The sequence below is a fragment of the Odontesthes bonariensis genome, chromosome 24, assembly GCF_027942865.1.
Source record: "Odontesthes bonariensis isolate fOdoBon6 chromosome 24, fOdoBon6.hap1, whole genome shotgun sequence".
Lineage (NCBI taxonomy): Eukaryota > Metazoa > Chordata > Actinopteri > Atheriniformes > Atherinopsidae > Odontesthes > Odontesthes bonariensis.
The window spans coordinates 25640973-25661759 of NC_134529.1; the positions used below are offsets into that span (position 1 = coordinate 25640973).

The 20787-nt window shown below is 38.9% G+C and overlaps 1 protein-coding gene across 1 annotated transcript in view; it reads left to right on the forward strand.

The window, feature by feature from the left end:
- cenpe (centromere protein E) overlaps positions 1–20787 on the forward strand; it is a 49647-nt gene that overhangs the window by 17070 nt on the left and 11790 nt on the right. The window contains exons 19-37 of the mRNA XM_075459291.1: positions 911–997; positions 1216–1284; positions 5935–6063; positions 8692–8862; positions 8976–9125; positions 10890–11123; positions 11286–11513; positions 11995–12078; positions 13617–13709; positions 13813–13929; positions 14025–14192; positions 14646–14687; positions 14880–15041; positions 15235–15438; positions 16013–16126; positions 16219–16452; positions 16607–16750; positions 17542–17667; positions 18599–18799. Coding sequence (XP_075315406.1) covers positions 911–997; positions 1216–1284; positions 5935–6063; positions 8692–8862; positions 8976–9125; positions 10890–11123; positions 11286–11513; positions 11995–12078; positions 13617–13709; positions 13813–13929; positions 14025–14192; positions 14646–14687; positions 14880–15041; positions 15235–15438; positions 16013–16126; positions 16219–16452; positions 16607–16750; positions 17542–17667; positions 18599–18799 — 2757 coding nt within the window. The remainder of the gene's footprint in view (positions 1–910; positions 998–1215; positions 1285–5934; positions 6064–8691; positions 8863–8975; positions 9126–10889; positions 11124–11285; positions 11514–11994; positions 12079–13616; positions 13710–13812; positions 13930–14024; positions 14193–14645; positions 14688–14879; positions 15042–15234; positions 15439–16012; positions 16127–16218; positions 16453–16606; positions 16751–17541; positions 17668–18598; positions 18800–20787) is intronic.

Sequence of the window (20787 nt, forward strand, 5' to 3'; positions counted from 1 at the left end):
AAATATTTTATTTATCCCAAAGGGAAATGGGAACTAAGCCAACAGTTCAACATCTCTCCATCTGAAGTCTCTGCCCACCTGCGCAGTCCCAAAGTCGAATAGAGAGGCGCTCGAGCCTGGAAAAAATAATATTGCCCTCTTGATATTTCCGCTGTCTCCTCACCACGGTTCTGAGTTTGTCCATTAAATGTTCCATTGATGCCTGTATCACTGCCATGGTTATGCATTATTACAGTTGGGAAAAATTTCCAGAGTTGCCATCAAAAGTTATTCTAGCAGCAAAGCATCCAAACTAGAACAAAAAACAAAGAAAGAAAGCTGTGTTTTCACAGAAAAAAGTTTAGGAGAAAATCTCCAAGATGCAAAGAAATACACGATCTGTCCAGAGCCACTGCAGCAAGTATTGAACTGCATGAACAAAACCAAGTGGTGCATTTAAGAGTCATTAAAATGTTTTTTAAAGTAAAACATTTTCTCTTCAAAGCAAAATTCAATTAAATACAACAACTGCATATACAGAAAACTAGCCCTTTTTTTTGTTAAAAGAAAAAACTTATTGTAGTTATCCGAGAAGTTGTTACCGCTTTATATGTATGTACATGTGCCCAAAGATGGGGTAAATTGTTGGTCAACCATAAACTACTATGATAAACCTACTAATACACATAAAATGACTTTTATGTGGGGGGCTGAATATAATCTGATGGCTCGTTATCTCTTTCCATTTTTTGATCTTTTATTTTGACAATAGAATGAACAAAGAATACAGATTTTCCCTGTGTTCATTAAAACATTTTTTTTTAAGTGGAAATGATTATTTATTTGTCATTCTTTTTTTAGTTTTGTGTGCTGTTTTTTATAGTTACACTGTTTTTCCTTTCTTTTTATTATTTTTTTTTTTCTTTTACAGTTAGAAAGTTACAAAGTGTTACAAAGTGAATTATCTTGCCTGAAGGAGGCTTTTGGATCCTCTGAGCGCTATTCTCTGGAACTTAAGGTAAACTGACCGGCAGATGAAGAAATCTTCCTCGCATGTATTAATCTGAAAAGGAGCTTGCTTTTTCATCAAATTGTCAGTTTTTTCTATTTATCATAGGGGCCAAAGGTATTAAGGCAATAAAGTATTAAGAGATTGATACTGGAAATGTTTAGTACCAGACCCGTTAAGCAAAAGTTCAAAATGTTGCACTTGTGCACTTTTTTTTCTCTCTTCAGAACAATCTAGAAACACTTTCTGAAGAGCTGAAGAAGAAAACTGAGTATGCAGAGGAACTTCAGAAGATGGTATGTTTGTTAATTCTCTGTTACAATTGCTATCCTAGATCATTTGTAATCTTTTGAATAAGATTTACTAGTGCTGGGCGGTATGACCAAAAATAAATATCACGGTATTTTTTCACGGTATATCATGGTATTTTATTTATTTATTTTTTTTCATGCATAATTAGGTGTTCACAGCATTTTCTACAGATTGAGAACAGAATTACTGCAGTAGATTAACTTAGGATGGTCTATTTTACCATCATACAATAACGCCCCACAAAATGATGCTGTTTACAAAGAAGTGCTACTCATGATTCTAATGAAGTGAGGAATCGGAATGCAAACACAATTGCAGTCAAAATACAGAACTTTTACTGTGGGTCTTAAAGTGACATTTGGCTCGACTTTTCTTTTGCTTTCCCCGTGTTACCTGCTGATGTGACGGGTGCTGACCTTAACTTCATGCATTCTTGATATTCTAAGACATGCTTACGGCTAAGGTGATGGAGCAAATTGCTCGTGTTGCCGCCTCCGGCGACAACTGTAGCCCGACAACACAAAAATAGTTGTTTGGTCGACGTCGGATTTTTTTTAAACCAAAAAACTTCCAAACTACAGACACGGTGTTCTGTTGATTTGTGCTATTTCGTCGAGAAATGCTCCCGCCGCAAAAAATGATAGGCTTGTCTATCAATTTGTGCTACCCTATCAAAAAATACTACTTTATGGTTTTCTACCTCTGTATATCAAATAAAGTCATAAAGTAAGTTTTTTTTTGTGTCTCGTGTGTAATTATAAAAAGTGTAATGAAATTGATTTATTTAAGAGGGTAGCATATTTTGATAGTCCGCTGTTAAATAATGCTCCCCCTTCTCAATGCATTCATGTAAATCGACTTATCACCTCACTGCCACTGTAGGATGAATGGCAGCATGTTCATAACATTTTCTAATCAATATTTAAGAGGGTAGCACATTTTGATAATCCAATAACACCCTGTGAAATAATGCTCCCCCTGTTCTCAATGCATTCATGACAATGATGGAGCAGAGTCACCTAAATAAAGACAGAAGTGTCCCTCAGAAAGGTACTTGTGAACTGTAGTCCAGTTTTCTTCCATTCCTAAAAACAGCATCGCTGTTATCAATTAATGTTTTTATATAGAAGAGAAAAATTGTGTATTTATTGAGAGAGAAAAGCCGCTGCCTCATGGATAATGTAACTTTCATAGGCGCCTTCCACTTATTCAACATGCTCAAGACACCCCATTTGTGCATGTTAAGCTAACTGCTTGTTGATACGATAAGTGTTTTATTACTTTGCATGTCTTCCAAAAGAGAAAATAATCAGGATTTTGAGAATGTTACAGTTACACACCAAGACGCAGGGTAGCAAAACATTATGGGCGTGAAAACGAAACTAAGAAAATCGGCTCGGCGCATGCGCAAAACCACAAAGTAGCAATTCTCGACAAGTAGGAGAAATCGACAGAACACCGGCTCCTTGTGTTGGCACAAGTTCTTCTGTGTCAGCATGTTCTACTAGTTCTGCAGCTTCGATTTCGGAACTTTCCTTGTCTATCCTATTCACCTTCGCGTAACGCAAGTGCTTATTACCACCTCGCACCCATAGACAGTAACGCCGTTTCTCAATACCAAGAATGCAAAGAACAGACTTGTGTTCTTGAGGAGAATGTTCTTGCTAGTCAACCTCGGAAGAATGAACTCGGGAGCTCACAAGTACACATGCTCCGTTTTCAGTTTTGAGACTATGCGTTCTTTGTGCCCGAGGCAGCCTGCTCTGATTAAACAGCTGGGCTTTTTCATCCAAGTGCTTGAGGCGCAGAATTCTTCCGAACAAAATTGTAAATAGCTGGTATTAAGACAAATTAACGATAAAATCGGGATCTAAAGGGCTACTTTCTCACCTCAAAATGTTTTAAACGTGGATAAAGTGATATATTTAAAGAGTTTAGAGCTAAAATGAAATCAGCTTCAGCCTGTTGATTTCGGCTCGGGTAGGAGCGCAGTGCATTGTGGGATATTTGCGCTGACAAGTAAGCACAAGTTAGCTACCGATGCATCCTCGGTAAAATGGGCGTGTCGAGAACACATCCGGGAACTTTCACCGTTCTCGGCGAAATTTGAACTTGTGTATTGGGACAGTACTTGGGCTGCGACTGACGTTTCACAAGAACACAAGTACGGACAAGAACGTATATTGAGAAACGGCCTAAACATGTGTGTTTAGAAGCGCAACACTGAAAAGGGTCCCGTCTCAAACAATGTCGCGCGACGCAGCGTTCTCCCCGTTGTGTAATCAAATACACCGGTATGGCGGTATATTAAAAATTCATATCATAACTAAATTATAAACCGGTATTCGGTGTGAACCGGTATACTGCCCAGCACTAAGATTTACTGTAGGGGTGCAACGGATCAAAAAACTCACGGTTCGTATCGTTCCTCGGATCAGTCACGGATCAGATCATTTTTCGGATCATCAAAAAAAAAAAAGACAAGACAAGACAAATAAACATGTTTTGTCTTTTTGTTGTTTGCACGTTCAGCATGTGTTTAAAGCCCTTGTTTTGCACAACTGAATATGGCCTCATGTCTGCACCTATAACACACCGATAGCGTTTGTGATCGCTTTAGCCCGGTTGGATTGTGAAGGAAGGGGCTGCTTAAAGCTGCCGTCGGCAACTTTTTTTTTAGTCATATTAGCTTGAACTGTCATGGGATTCTGGAAGTAGAATATTAAATAGGCTGTTTAGGAAAAATTCTGTAGCTCCTTCTGAAGCCTGTAATGATGCTTGCAAAAATCGAGCGCTCCCGGCTGTTTTTAACCAATCACGTTAGGTTTATTATTTATCTATTATCTGAGCAGAACAGTCACCAACCATGTCTTCCATGCTGAGCGTGAGTCTGCCCCCAGCTTGTGTGCGCGCACACTGGTGTGAACTCACGTGCACAACCTCGTCCACAGAGGGAGAGGGACCTGAAAGTTGTATCAGTTCGAATTTTCCGACTTTAGACTCGGAATTTTGAAAACCTGCCGACGGCAGCTTTAAATGCCGCGGTGATGAGCAGTTGTTGCGCCGCTTTTGGTTTCACTCCTGTCAGTGAAACCCCGGGGTGATATCGCTGCAAATGCGTGGCCATGCTCGATGTGTTTCCACTGTTTGACTTTCTTGTGCCACAGTGCCTACACGCCGTCACGGTTTTATCCACCAACCTCTTTCCTTCTTCATTAAATTTGACAGGGAAGCCAAAATTCTCCCAAACAGGGGATTTAAATTACGTGGGGAGTTCAAGCTCTACTGTTCCTCCGCTCACCATGACCATGCTGTGTTGCAGGTTAGGGGTTTTCTTTATGTTAGCTATTGCTATGTCAGCTACGTGTTATGTCTGTGGGGTAACCTAGGCAACAGGTTCGTGTGGCAGCGCGAGTATATGGAAACAGACGTAGCACTAGAGGCAGCAGTTATCGTTACAGTAGTCACCGAAGTCTAGCCTACTTTTATTTTCCATGCCCACTGTTCTACATGTTGTACGCTGAGGACAATAAATCACAAACGAGCCATAGGACTGTTTGCTTATTGAAGAGGGAACTGTTGCAGACTTTTACCCAGAGTGGAAAGTAGCTCTGTACCTGGAACTAGCAGGAATGGTAACTGTTGTGTGAGGACTGAACATGGGCACAAATTTTCTTTTTTTCAATCAATCCGCGGATCGTGTGTGCCGAACCGAAATAATTGATCCGAATGGATCACGGATCAATGATGATCCGTTGCACCACTAATTTACTGAAACACTGCCACTAATAGGGTCACTAGTACAGGATACTGAACCCCCCCCCATTGTGCCACGATTTTTCATTTATCGTTAGGTGGATTACTTAGAAGTGACTCCTAAATTAATTTGATGTTATATGTATGACGTCACAATTAGATAATATGTTAAAATGAAAACCCTTAGAAGAAAAAAAAAAAGTTTCTATACTGTGTCTTGAATGACTTATTTAGTGTTTTACGGGGCTTTCACAGCAGAGCTGTTTGTTCTGCTTTGAACGGACCAGCGTTTGTTTCGGTTAGTTCGTAAACTGTGGTCCGCCTGAAAAGGTGAGTCTCAGTTCGCTTGCAAGAGAACCCCCAGCGGTTCACTGGAGTACATGGCTACAACTTCTAAATGATTTAACCCTCACACTTAAAAGTGTGTCAGAAAGGACTTAAGCCTTTCATAACTTTATTGAAAATTGAGAATTTTTGCCAAACATATCCTTCGTAAGTTGACATTTCGCCATGAAACGGGAAGTCCTCATATACAATCCTCACTTACAATATCCATTTGTCTTTAGACTTTGGATTTTTGATGACAGACTCACACTGAACACAAATTTTGAAATTATTCTGAAATATATGAAAACTGTTCCTGGCTCCAGATGAACAAATAAAGTGCATTACTGTTCTACCAGCTTGTTAAAACTGAATCGCTCTTTTTAGCAATGCAAACGTTGCATAAACAATTTGATTCCTTCTAGTTGAATGACTATTGGAGAAGTCACAATCATTGCTCATCCCTAATTTAAAGTATAAATACTGAAATGAGCTGAGGTTATCCAATGATTTGTCATTAAGCAGATAAATTCTATTATGACTCATCCTTACAGTGCAGTAAGGACTTGGTCCAAGAGGTGGCAACACTTCATTGCTCCCTGGATGATGCCGAGGAGGTCACCGGAGACGCAGAGAAGGAATTGGCTGTCAACCGTTGTCAAAACATTGCCTTGGAGGAGCATGTATGTGGGATTAATCATTTTTCCTTCATGGATTTCCTGTGTTTTTTCAATTTTAGAATGATATGTTCTGATCTAACTTTTTGTTTATTCATATTCATTCATTATTATCTATGTTTCATGACAAGGTCTTTAAGTTGTGTGGTCTTTTTCATTCTGCAACTCCCTAAACGGGCATCGGTTGAGTACTCAACCATCACGTCTTAGGTCTGTATTCAATATTGCTAATGCAAGGATACAAGTCTCCTCCTTTGTCCTCGACACTTGTAGAGAGCAACAGTGCAAGGGACAAATAGTCTTATACAGAAAGGTTTGCACCGAAGCTGGGTGATTTTGTATCTTGTAATCTTTTTGTTTTTAAAAGGTACTGAAAGGTTCTGTAAATAAGTTGACCACAAGAAACCACACTTTAGAACTTTGCTTTCCACAAATTTACTTGTACTTATTTACTGTGATACCATAGAACACCAGCAAATGGCTAACAAAAACTTTAGGCAAGAAGAAAAAAGATTAACGAAATTGCTGATATTATAACAAAGGTGGAGAGGAAAAAAGATTGTTTTCACAATGTATAAGTTCTTTTTATAGTGTGGCAGATGCAGTGGAAAGACCCAAGATGCTGCTAAGGAAGTGAGGAGGAGGATGATAAGTGTACGAGTAAGATTCAGGAAAAGAATAAACATCAGATTAAATTTTATTGCTACAGAGAGCCAAGAAAAGACAGGATGATAGACTGGAGATATGCTCTTTATCATGAACAGGAACGGGAAATGCAAAACAAAAAAACCATTGCAACAACATCTTCATCCGTGTTGTGTTTTTCATCAGAGATTTTTCATCTCTGTTAGCCACCTCAGGTCTGTTTCAGACTTGTATGATCATGTAAAAATGTTTGGTTAGTTTCTGCAAATTTCTCATATGTTGTGGTTTTTCTGTTGAATAAGCAGAACTGAGAACGAATCTCTCAAATGTTGTCAAAAGATTTATTCATGCAAGCTTCAGCCTTACATAAAGTTCTGGCCAGAATATAAAACAGGAGAAAAAGTAACGCATCCAAACTTCTCCCCAACTTTATACCCTCAATTGATGCACTTCCCCACATCTGTTAAGCTGTTGCTCCATTGGAGGATTCTGTTTCCCCAATGACCAGATACGTGTGTGTGTGTGTGTGTGTGTGTGTCAGATACCAAAAGTTTGAACATTGAACAAGTGAGCATCCATACTGTGTGCATCAACCCATTGTATATGTGAGCATGTCTCCAGTGTGGAAGTACGAACATGTGACCGGAGCTCATTGTCCACACAAATCTGCACTTGTCCTTACAAGGGCAAATCTCAATTCTCTCCTGGCATACAAAGTTTGTTTTCGCCATTCTCACGTCCCTGTTCTGTGCCTGTTGCTGTGAGATGCATCTCACACCTCATCCTAACTGAAAGCGAGCGAGCGAAACTAACGCGATACGACGGCGAAATTTCGCGAGGGCGTCCTGATATGCAGCGTGACGATTTTGTCGGGACTGATTCTATTGGTTCAGAAAGTACTCACTTGAAACGCCGAGTTCTCTGGCTCCCTTCTGTTCAGATCTTTGTGGTACGGGTCATAGACCATTGGATGCTGTTACACGGTAAAGATCGGCTTCTCCTCGTCCATTATTCCCCGAGTGATGCTGACCTGTTGCTAACTGGCTTGTCAACAGGAAGCAGCGTGTTCATTACAGCGAAATGTCGTCCCAATAGAGACAGCGCGGGCGATTTTATAAGGAGTCGGCGTGATCCCTGGACGGAGCAACAACGCTCGCGGCATGTCAGGACAGGCTGATTGAAAAGTATGCAGTGTAATCACTTTTTGTCAATCGCTCGCGTTCAGTCAGGATGAAGTGTCAGCTGTATGTTAACCCGTACCTGCCCTTTCCTCACTCAACGTGGCCCTATCCTTAAAAGTTAACACATTGTCTCCTTGCCTCCACTTTAAGAGGCACACCCTATATACTAGGCGTATAGAAGCGATTAAACGTATTCTTACATGGCACTCACATATATTGATAAACGAATAAATTAACCATATGCAATTAATATGTATGTGGGATATATGACTTGGACATTGAGCAGAAATTCACCCTACAACCCTCAAGTCAATCACAAAACAAACTTGACCCACTGTCATTAACAAAACAACCCCTCAAACACACTGTATTGTCATTAAATATTGATTACTATCCCAATGGCTATATATGTGTACATTGATTATCTGTGGATATTAAACAGCCACGACAGAAAAGAAAACAAAACCATCCCTCTCCTAAGTCAACACGCCGTCCATACGGCGTGTTTTTTATTTATATATATATATATATATATATATATATATATATATATATACACACATACATACATATACATACACACACACACTATAAAGTATTCATTCATCTAAATAATTAAATTCAGGTGTTCCGATCACTTCTATGACCACAGGTGTATGAATTCAAGTACCAGGGCATGCAGCTTGGTACCGTGATAGATGCCACCTGTGCAACAAGTCCAGTCGGGACATTTCATGAAATTATTAAACGTACATGTATTAAGCGTGTGTTTGTTTGTATCATCATTTACGTCTTATTATTTTAAAAGATACCGAGGCCATCGCAGGATTTTCCGTGTCTGCAACATGAGGAAAAGGCTCCTCAAATAACCAGTGATGGGGGATATTCAAATGAAGTGGAGAATCTGTTCTCTACTGTGGCTTCTCTCACTGCAGAGAGAGACCAGCTCAAACTGGACCTGCAGGAAAATGTTGATATGGTGAGTTCACAGCTTATCTGCTTTTTCATATGCAAAATGTTAAATCCTCTAAACATGCTTGTCATTGTAACTGTATGTCATATCCAGAGAGTAAATAATTGTCTGTCAAACAGATGATTGAGAATCAAGAGGAGCTGAGGACTGCCTTGGAGAAGAATCGTGAGCAGTTGAAGAAGATCAAAGTCTTGGAGTCTGCTCAATTGTCTAAACTGGACGGACCTCCTAACGATTCCTCTTCACAGCTGAAGGAGCTGAAAACTAATGTAAGTCTTCAGGGAAACTGGGTTCAGTTTTGCAATATGACATTTTATATAGTCCCCGATAATTATTTTACGTCTCGAACGTACTTTAACTTTAAAGATATGAAGTATAAAATTTTAATGTTTCCAATGGTAGCACTGTATCTAGAAATAGGCTTCATATAGCACCTGGTATTGATTTAAGGATATGCAAATCCCTAAGAACAAATACCTCACAAAATCATATGGAAATGATTCAACCATTTTTCGACCATTAACACCACCACATCTTTCTTTCACCCCTTCGACACATGCATGTACACACACAGCCGACCGCTCTTATTTTATTTTACTAACATGATTGTACGAGGCAATAACAATCATTCCCACGTTGTAATCCACATCAACAAAAAAGGCTCCACAATATCCTCTTGATTCAGTTTTACTGTTTACTTCCAAAACAAAACAAGGTACAAAATATTATCCGAATATAAAAATAAAAGCAACATCGGAAAGATAAAGAGGGGTTTAAAAAAAACAAAAAAAAAAAAACATGTAAACCTTCACTGAAACTCAGGCCAGGAAACCACACCCACCTAGATGCATTTGGATCGACAGGCAATTGAATATGCACAATTACTATGCAATTCCTATGCAAGAATATAGAACAAATTTTAAACATTTAAAATGATCCGCACCCATATCCCAAGTGCAACAATTTGAATGTTAATTTAATTTATTGTCTAAATATCAGTTAGTAAAAATTGCATCTAGGCTCCTACATTACCAGCACATAATTGTTATCAGTGTCTTTGAAACAATGACAAAGTGTCAACCTAAATTTTTTTGAGCCTAAATAATGTTACCATCACTTAACGAAAAAGGTCTTTTTGTTCTTGCCCCATTTTCTTCACGGCATTGACTTGGCTTTAGAACAGCTCATTAGTTATCCCCTGATTCCTGAAGAAGGCGTAGCTTTCTTATAGGGCTTAAAGTTCATGTGTTATGGTCTTGGATTGGATGTTATTTTCATGTCTGTTTTTTGATAAAGTTCCACACAAAAATGTTTTACTGCTGTGAACTTGTTGAAGCACCATTAGCATCTTAGCTCACAGTGCCAGATAAGTTGCACCGTAGCTGTCGTGAGGCATTCTTGAATTATTGTATTCATGGCTGTCGGTTGGGTGACCGTTATGTGCATTACCACCACTTTGTCAGCTGTCGTTGTAGCTGTTGCTGAAACAGAATTGCACCATGTCAGTACCATAGTTGCATAAATAGTTCTTATATTCAGTGGCTGTTTGAAAAGTAAAAAAAAAAAAATTCCTAGTATTGCTGTAAACGGTATAAAGTACTTAGAGCTGTCTAAGCCAAGACTGACAAAAACGCATGAATTCCTAAAAAGCTGAAATGATGAAGTTGGTAAAGGTTGGTTGATGATAACATGAGATAAAGCTCTTAAGTTGTTGCATTATCTTAAAAAAAAAAAAAAAAAAAAAAAAAGCCTATTCCCAAATATTCAGGCAAATAATATTTTGTAATCCAAGTTAAGAATGGGGATTTACTTTAACCAAAAAACCAAAAAAAAAACACAAGCCCTCCCACTTGACAACCCTAATAAAAAAAAAAAAAAAACATAGTTTCAGAAAACTAATTAAAACTAATAAAAAAAAATTATAGGCTGTGATGCAGAGCACAATTAAGGAACAGTTACAGTGATGAAGACTTAAATATGTCTTAAGGTTGTTTTAAGAAAACCTATCATTTAAAGTATTTACAATCTCACAGATACAGACTCTGACTGAAGAACTTGAGAGTGTGCGAGCAGAGAGAGATGGTCTGCTATTGGAGAAAATGGCAAGCGCTGAGTCATCAACAATGGAGGAGGAGGACCTGCAGCACAGAGTCATGTCTCTCAGTGAGGAGAGAGATCAGCTGCAGAAGATGTTAGAGGGACTGAGACAGGAGAAGAAGCAGCCCAGCGCAGACATGGAGGACGGAATGAAAACTCAACAGCCTGAGGTTTGTTATGCTTTTGCTTCTACATAAGGTCCCACACATTTCTGTGCACATTGTTTAAGTTGTTACAAGATCTTAAGATTATTTGGATGATAAACTTTGTTTAAGCCATAGTTGCAGTTGAAGAAACGTCAAAGATCTTTCTAATCCCTCCCTCCTTTACAGATGAGAACTTTAACGGAGAAAGTTGACTTCACTGAAACATGGGGGAATATCATGGTCGCTGAGGAGGAAGCCAACACTCTGCCCTCACAGGAGATGGAAGAGAAGGAGAAGCTGCTGAGCAGAGTGAAATCTCTCTGCGGGGAGAAGGATCAGTTGGAGGAAATGCTGGAGACATCCAGAGTCGCGAATCAGCAGCTGAGAGAAGAGATTGAGAAAAGAATGGAGATGGTTTGTGACTATTTTTTAAAAATTATTATTTCAAATCTGTTCTACTTTTCTTTAGGCAGGGTGGAATCTCTCCGTGAGCCTAACCAAACAGACATGTTTACTGATTAGACTATAACAGGCCTTCTTAGAACTACTGCATGTGTATCCATAGCCAGATTTATCGAAGTAACCTTTACAATAGATACATTTGTCATTGTATTCCTCCATTGTAGCACATTCCACAAAATGTGGATGCATCCAACACTGAAAACAATCTTATCCAATGCACACATTTCCTCCTGTTAAAGAACAAACAACTTATGTCCACATGCCTTAAGAATTATTATTTTTTTTATTTAATAAATCAATGTATTTGAAAGGTAAGAACATAGGTTTTCTAGACTTGGAAAATATTTAAGCTTTAGAAAATAGCTCGGCATCGTCCTACAGTATTGCTTTAAAAAAATACTTGAGTTACTAAATGTACCATCTTTGTCTGCAGATTGAGCAACTAGAGGTTGCTCTGCAGGACGGCACAAAGCAGAAGAGCCAGTTGGAGGGTGATCTACAGCATAGCAGAGAGATGGTAAGGAGTCATAATAAGTTTAAGTGATCATGCTGTCCTTGATGTTCAACTTCCCATTAGGTTTGCTAATGTACAGCTGTATGCTTCAACATTAGATTTACAACTGGAAGGGAAGCGCCTCCTCCCCAAAAATGTAGTTTCCTCTAACTTGTCACTCCTCACAGGTCTAAGCAGACACTGCCCACCTTTCTGCAATATAGATGCAATTAAGATATAGAATTACTATTCTTGAAGGATGTTTGATAATCAAGTGTTTGGGAAACCAATTTTCCTAATTAATCAATTTGTCCATATTTCACTATAAATTTTCAATTGGCTTTAGAGAAAAACTGTTTGCTGGCCATGTCACCATATTTGTATACCTCTCCTTATGAGAAGTCTTACTGCTCTTTGCTTTGGGGCATGATGCAATTTCACCCTAAAAAAATGTGTTGATCACCAAACTTACTTTTGATTAATGGAAAGAAAAGTGTTAAACATTTCAATATACACCAGTGCAGTTACTGTTGGGATAAAATTCCCTGGTTCTTTACATGACATCAACTGCATGTCATCAATGAAAATTAGATTGTTTTCTTCAGTTAGAAATTCTTTGTTTCATTTGACCTGCACCACAGTTCCAACATAACCTCCTTGCTCACTGAACATCACTTTCATACTGCTTTTGCCCATTGTCATTTTATTTCCTTTTAATTAGGTGTTATATTACCCATTTTTCTCAGCCGATTTTTCATAGTTCGATCAGAAACATTGACTCGTTTTTCCATTTCTTTTGTTATATATTTTCCATTTTCAAAGCGTGTTCCTTTGAGTTTTCTAGCTTGAAGTTTTGACATCCTTCTTGGTCTAAGTATTACTATTTTATCATTTTCCTCTGGGATTAATAAAGTATTTTAAAAATCTAGTTTAATTTGTAAGTTTCCTTTTAAATTTGAGCGTTTTTTTTTTTTTTTTGCTACAATTGGCAGTTTTCTTGTTTCCTGTCAATCAGCCAGGTGCAACAGCTTGATAAGGTTTCCAAACACACTCTTATAACCCATCCTGAACTTTCGTGACATACACGTTAACTTACTTCTTAAGCTTGGAGCAACGCATTTGCCTTAACATTGTGAAGACATTATTTTATTGTTTTAAATCATTTTGATAGACATGAGGTCAAAGTTGGTGGTTTCCAATAAAAGCTGAAGATTTACCATTGTAAATGGTTTTTAGTTCATTTTTCTTGTTTCTTCAGAGGTTGAGAATGAAAAGATTTTAGTGGATATGTTGAAGTTTTCAAAAAACCTTTTTAGTCTTTTAGTTTTTAGAAGGCCGGTTTAAACGTAGTCTTAGGCCTGAATAAAATAAAGCCTCCTAATGATTGCACTGAAATTGGTGATTCCATTTTTTTCCAGGTGTTGTAAGTGCCAGAGCACGTAAGACATAACAAGTCAAATTAATGTAAACTTAAAGTTTATTTTAAAGAAGAAGAGAAATGCGTATGCATGTAACCCTTAAATCAGTGATTATGAAATTTGTTCTCTTTTCTTCATTTTTAGGCAACTGATGCTCAAAACCTTCTGTATTCACTTCAAGAGCAGCTCCACCAACAGAATCAAAGACAAGAAGAGCAAGCCGAGCTAGAACAACAGGTTTTTTTGTTGTTTTGTTTTTTTCCCTGCAACATATTTCACTGAAGCTGTTTGAGTTGCGTTTCTGAGGTACTTTAGCATGTTTTCTCATCCTCTCATCCAGCTTGCAGAGGCCAAAAGCCTTATACAGTCTCTTCAAGAGGACCTCAGCGAGCAAAGCCAAACCAAATCAGATCTGATGAAGCTTTATGAACAGAAAGAATCTGATTTTGAGCAGCAGGTGACATAGACTGTTAATAAAGGATATTTCTTAAAATTTCATACTTCATTTTTTAATATCTTGACTGTTATTTTGGAACAATTCATTTTAAACAGATTAGGATCCTCTCTGAGGAACTTGCAAATGCACAAGCAGCGAAACATGCTTTGCTGCACCGAGTGACATCTCTTACTGAGGAGAGAGATCAGCTGCAAGAGAGACTGAATGCTTTCAGAGAGGAGAAGCAGCTGCTCAGAACAGAGCTGGAGGAAAGAATGGAAAAGGTAAAACTGAACCTTTTCAAGGTTTTATTGCATCTTGTGTGACTCTAAACAAAGGGAGTAGCAGTCCTGTTTGAGATGGTGTCTGTCATATGGGTTTATCATGAGATTAAGAATTTTTATTTTTTATTTTTAAAAACAAAAAAACCTGATTAATGAAGAGAAATCCCAAAATCACATAAAAAGTTCTCGGAAGGAGTTCAAACGCTCAGGTAAAACTTACAACAATTTACTTCTAAGCTACAGCCACTGACAAAAGAGAAAGGGGCTCGGCAACTTTTAAAGGTTTAATCACATTACTCTCTTATTATAATTTTAATTGCCCCTCCATTAATACTAAGCCTGAGCAAGACCATTGAAGCAAATAATAAGCACCTTTCTTCCTTATATGCATTTCACTGTACTGAGCTTTGTGGGTTTTTTTTCCAACCTTTGGGTATCTTCACTGTGCTACAGATCCAACAGCTGGAGAACGATTTGGAGAAGGCGAATGAGGAGGTAAGGCAGCTGAAAGCTGACCTTTTGAGAAAATGTTGACCGCTCATTTTAAAATGGCAGTCCATTCCACCCGTTAACATGTTTTCCAATATTTCACTAAGCATTCGTGGGAGACTGTTGTCCCTGTTGTGTTACGCTTTTATGTGTTTGGAAGATGTTAATTTGTATACTTGTGCTTGAAATATCTTTCAGTTGATTAAGAATCAGAAGGAATTGGAGATGTTTCAGGAAAAGAGCAAAGTTCTACAAGAGGAGATCACGGTGCTGAGTAGCCAAAAGGCAGAGCTGGAGAGCACACAAGGCAGAGTGAAAGATGCAGAGAGTACCATCCAGTTACAGAAGTTGGACGAACAGGCAGGATGGCATTTATTTGTTCTAAGCGTATAAAAATTATAATGACAAATGATGGTGACTAGGCAACTTTTGATTCTCAATTACAAATTTTTGAGGCCAAAAATGATGAAAAAAGTAAATTCATGTAAATAATATTGTATCCATGCCATTTAGAACTATTCATTACAATTTTATCCATTTTCTGCAAATTCAGAGGCTGAGGGAGGAGCTTGAGAGTTTACATGCAGAGAGAGACTCTCTGCTGTCTGAGAGGACGTCCCTTAAAGAGGAGATGGAGAAGCTGCTACGCAATGACATGTCTGTTAGTGAAGAGAAGAATCTGCTGAAGGGGATCCCGGAGGATCTGACACAAGAGAAGGAACAGTTTAAAGCACTGCTGGAAAACAAGTTGGAAGTGGTAAAGAACTTATTCCTTGGATGTGGAAAAGATATGGAAAAAACACAATCTTGAGCATTAAACATCTTGGATAACAATAGTTTGTCTAATGATAACTGAAATAAAGACATGCACAGACCAATGACAAATTAGGGGGGGGGATGAAAAAGCGTTTCGGTAGCTGTCTTGTCTTGTGTCACTACACAAGCTGTTTTGTTCAAACAAACCCATCCCTTCTTCAACACATTTTAATTCATATTTTGAGAAGTATATACATGTAATTTCTGTTGGACGATAACAGTCGAGCACAACTTCCCTACACTTCAACTTTTATGTTTAGCACCTTTTTTGTCCATCGCTTACGGGGGGAAAAAAATCCAATATCTTTGATTAATAATTGGTCATTATTCACCATGTGTTTTCAACTTTGCTGCAACCATACAAATGTGGGTGTTCTGCTCTTGGTGGGTTTTATGAATGATTAATGCATTTCTACAATTTGGAAAATCTGTTTCCGAGGGTTTTTTTTTGTTTGTTAGTGTCTTTCCTTCCTGCTCCGGATGAAAAGTTTACGTATTTGGCATTTTGTTTTAAGGTGTCTTCAACAGAAGAGTCTCTGAATGTCCAAGAGAAGCTTTGTGAACAGAGGATCATGAAGTCTGATGTGGAAAAATCGCGGCAGGAGGCGGAGTGTTCTGTAGATCAAAAGGTTAGTCTTACATTTCATGTTGTAAGTGGCATGAATCTGCATTTACCTATTTGTTCCCAGAGCTGCATGATCCTCTTGTTATTCCTTAACAGATAAGAGATTTAGTAAAGGAACTGAAGAGTGTTCAACAAGAAAGAAACTCTTTGTTGTCTGAGAAGGAGACAAACTGTTGGAATCATACTGAAGAAACGGAGAAACTGCAATGCCGAGTGACAACTCTGAATGGGGAGAAAGTTCAACTTCAGGACATGCTTGAAGGGCTGAGACGAGAGAACATACAGCTCAGAGCAGAACTGGAGGGCCGGGTGGAAACAGTACAGACTGAGGTTGGGCAGAACATTTTCCTAAAGTAAAACTCTGCTTTATAGTTGAGCATGTTTAGTACGCAATCAAAATTGTATTTGTTGTAACTGTAGCTCTGATGGATGCGTAAGATGGATACATGAAAGAACTTTCTAACTCTAGCTTTCTTCTTCACAGATGAGAACTTTAACTGAGAAACTGGAGAAACAGCTGTGCAAAGTGACGTGTCTCTGTGAGGAGAGAGGTCAGCTGCAAGAAGCACTGGATGGACTGAAGCGGGAGAAGCAAAAGCTTAGAGCAGAGCTGGAGGAAAGAAAAAAGGTGGTACTTGTATGTAAAGTAGACCTCATAAAAACAGTTTAATGTTTTTAGTTATGTGTTTATCAAATTGCAGATCTCAGCTATCCAGGAAAAAAAAAATCAGGAAAAAGCTTATCCCAAGTAACCCTAACATGGAGCTGGGCGACATCTCAAGTGAAACCATGTGCTTGAAATGTCTTTTATCTGTCCATTTTAATTATCAATTTGAAACTGAAAATCCTCAAGAGTAGATTAGTGATGCTCTTTTCACACTACAAAACAAAATCACTGCTGATTTTTAATTGACTTTACTTCATTGATGGCTGATACTTTGAACAAAGACCTTTTCCCGTTATTACCGTCAAGTGCAGCAGCTCAAAGAGAAGCTGCATATACACAGGGAGAGACGAGGTCATATTAAAAGTAGAGTTTTTTTTGTGTTTTTTTTAAATTGTCCCAGAGTACAGCCCAGACACAAATAAGCATTTGCACATTTAATAATTTCTGTACATGAGTTTGGTAGTTTAATTCCTTTTGTGTAAGGCAGACATCAATAAAAAATGTAACGTAATTACATTAATTAATTAATTAATTAATTTAATGTAATTCTCATATTGTTACAAGGGACCAATGTAATATCCTAAAATGAATTAATCTTGTATTGAAACTGTTTCAAACACTTTATTACTGCTTAAGTTTAGACTAAGCATTATCTTCTTTTATTAACTTTTTCATCGATGAAAGTTAATATGTGTATAAATTTGACTTTTTCATTGTTTTTGTTACTTTGTTTCTTCCTTCATTCCTTCCAGTTGCACAATGAAGCAAGCGCGACCATCTCAGGCCTGAAAGAACAGCTGAAGAGTTTAGAGCTGAGGACCAAAGGGGTCAAGGAGACGGCATCATTACGGTTGCAACACTCTGCTGGTCGTCTTCAGGTAATGAATAACAGGGCTTTCACATAGCGTGCAGTATGCGCTGTGCTCACTGGACGCACAGCAGTGGAGAAGGATTTAGGAGGTGGATGAAGAGCAGCTAAGAGGATATAGATGTATAATACCTAAGGGCATGAAAGGAAATCTGAAAAAGTTTACGCTCATCAAAGAGCTGCACCTGTACAATGACCATTTCCAAGTCTACTTCAGGTTGAGTCGGGAGCAATTTGACAACCTGTTGTGGACAGTAACATGGAGACGCACAAAAATGAGCACCAACTATAGGCAGCCATCCATCTAAACAATGCATGGCAGTTTGTTTGAAGTAGGGAAGTAATTTAATTGTTGGGATATGTAAGACTCCCTCTGATTGGATGCGTCAACATATCATCTCAGAGCACTGCTCCCAAGATGAAATTATTTTAACTTCAGCACGGGGCAGCATGCCCACACATCTTTTCAGTTTGTGTAACATATGGACATGAATGGGTCTGGAAGCAGAGCACAGCACCTGCAGTATCCTATGTAAAAGCCTCTAAAATTTATTTTATAAAATGCCAATTGACAATAAAAAAAAATAAGTGCGATAATCACTAACTGAAAGGAAAAGATATTTTATGATTTCATCATAACTGTGACACAAGTGAAATTGCATAATTTCAGGAGTTCTTTGGAAAACTCGAGCAATTTATAGACACTTGTTCCAAGTTTAACTCGACAACCCTGGACAAGGCTGTGAGATTGCAGTGTTTCATGAAGCTCACTTATCTGAGCTCTCTTCCAAAACCCACGGGGGTTGCCTATGGTGCTGTGTTTCAGTTGGGACTGCAGACTCAACAGAGTTTCATAACAATTCCGGTAAATATGAATATACAGAAATGTTTCCTTTTTTTATCAGCATGTTACTTATGAGTCCTGTTTTGTGCTTCCTCAGTCACTACTACATTTGTGGGCAGTTGGCTACAGGAAACTGTTTGAGGAGTTGGTGAACAAAGAGTTGTCCATTCTTGAGGAGCAGTGGCTGCAGGACATGCTGCAAGCCCAAAGATCAAAAGATGTCAAAGATGATCCCTTCCACACACTTTGGGAACACAGACAAAAAGAGCTTCTGGAAAAATGGCAGCTCAACCTCGAGGTGAGTTCTGCTGCTTATCCCCCTTAAAGGGCTGTCTTAGGCTAAATTTAGACCCAACCAAAGATAAAGAATATTTTGTGTATTTGTAATCTAAATACTCATTAGAGGCAGCATTCTAACCACTAGGTAGTTGAAGCATATCAGTAATATTTGGCAGATTTCCAAAGCAAATCAAAAAGTCCGCTCAGAGAAGTACAAGGAGGTTTGAGTTGAGGTACGGAGAAGCAAATCTAAGTAAAGACGGGTCCAAAATCTTAATACCACCTCTACACATTTCCAATCTTTGATGTGTAATTCGTGTTGAGCTGCACTCGGACCTGAGGAGGGTCTTTCAGATATGCACTGCTTTCCATTACTCGGACGGCAACTGAATATGTCGTTATCTTGTTTGAATGCTACTGTTCTGTTACGTTTTTCAACTGTAATTTGACTTGGTTGAACCTAGACGCGCTAGACAGCGCTTCTCAAGTCTAGCTGGCCACTCCAAGCTCTTTTACACTACAACCCATGTTCATTCAGCCACACACACTCATACAGCACGTCTTAGTCTTTACAGTGTTACAGGCCACACTGCTTTTTTCCTCTATCACTCACCGATGGGTACATCAGAGGCAACTTGACTTCAGTTTTTTTTTTTTTTTCTTTTTTTTTTTCTTGGGGCGTGTGGTCCAGAGAAGCAGGAACTGAACTGCAGAAGTTGAAATTGGCAGATGACTACTTTTCTTTCTGAGCTAGAGCTGCCCATGTAGGAAAAAAACAAACTAACTTTTTAATTTTTTTTATCGGAATTAAGGTTTTATGTTTTGGGACACTATTTAAAAAAAGAAAAAGAGTATCATCTGAGCCCTGCCAGGTCTAAGAATGCAGAGTTAATGTGAAGATCTGATGAAAATCAATGACTCATTTAGCAGTCATCAGCTGCTCATGGCAAGAGATGGGGTCAGGGAACGTGACGGTAGAAAACCCAAAACAACTCACCAAAATTGGACAATAGAAGATTGGAAAAACTTTGCGTGGTCTGACGAGTCTCGATTTCAGCTGCGACATTTAGATGTTTTGTTTAAAGGACTTATGAAACGAATTTTAATTGTTGGAATTTCAAAATTTTTGCTGCTGATTCTAAAGGTTCCAAGCCTTGCGATTAAAATGAGATATTGTCTGGATAATAATTTATCCGGGAAGTCATGTTAAAACGGGCTCAAAAGGAGCCACATTTTGTCTTTTTGTGCGAATTAATTTTTTTATGCGTGACGTCATAGGGTTGACACAGAAGTTCTGGTAGTCTAACTGTAATGGCGGCGTCTATGGCTAAGACATCAAAGCACGGTGGAAAATATTGTGTTGCTGGAGGGCCAAATGGTGTTAGTTGCAAAAATAGCAGCTTCTCTGAAGGCATCTCTCTGCACATGTTTCCCAAACTAAAAAATACTGGAACTGAGGCTGACAAGGAGAAGGCAAAGACAAGACCACGGTGGATCGTATCACTGCCTGCTGCCGCCTGCCTACAGCTGCACCTGTTATGGTGTTTGCTGCTCGGAAGCAGGGGACTGCTCGGTCTGCTCTTCGGTCTACACACATATCCAGCTATAATTTGGCGACGTTGTGAGTGGCTGGCCGTCTACCTCTGCTAGCTTTTTTTGTGTTTTGTCATGTTTTTATCGTTTTCATCACTACTGATCCATGATCGCCCGAGTCTCTTGAAAATCAGAGATTCTGTGGACATAATATCAATCACGTCAACGATCAGACAAAGCCACCGCCACCTGTTTTGGCGTCTGTACCCTCTTACCTATGGCATCTACCTGGTCGGTTGCCACGCAACAGCCGTCGCAGAAGACGTGGAAAGAGAGGTGGAGTAATATGCCGGCTGAAAGCCCACCTGGCTTTGCCCTCAACCAACAACGCTCGCCATCTGCTGTCTGGTCTCTCCGGTGATTGCGCCGGCTACGACATCGAGGCTACGTGGATCAGTCCTACTGATGGCTGCT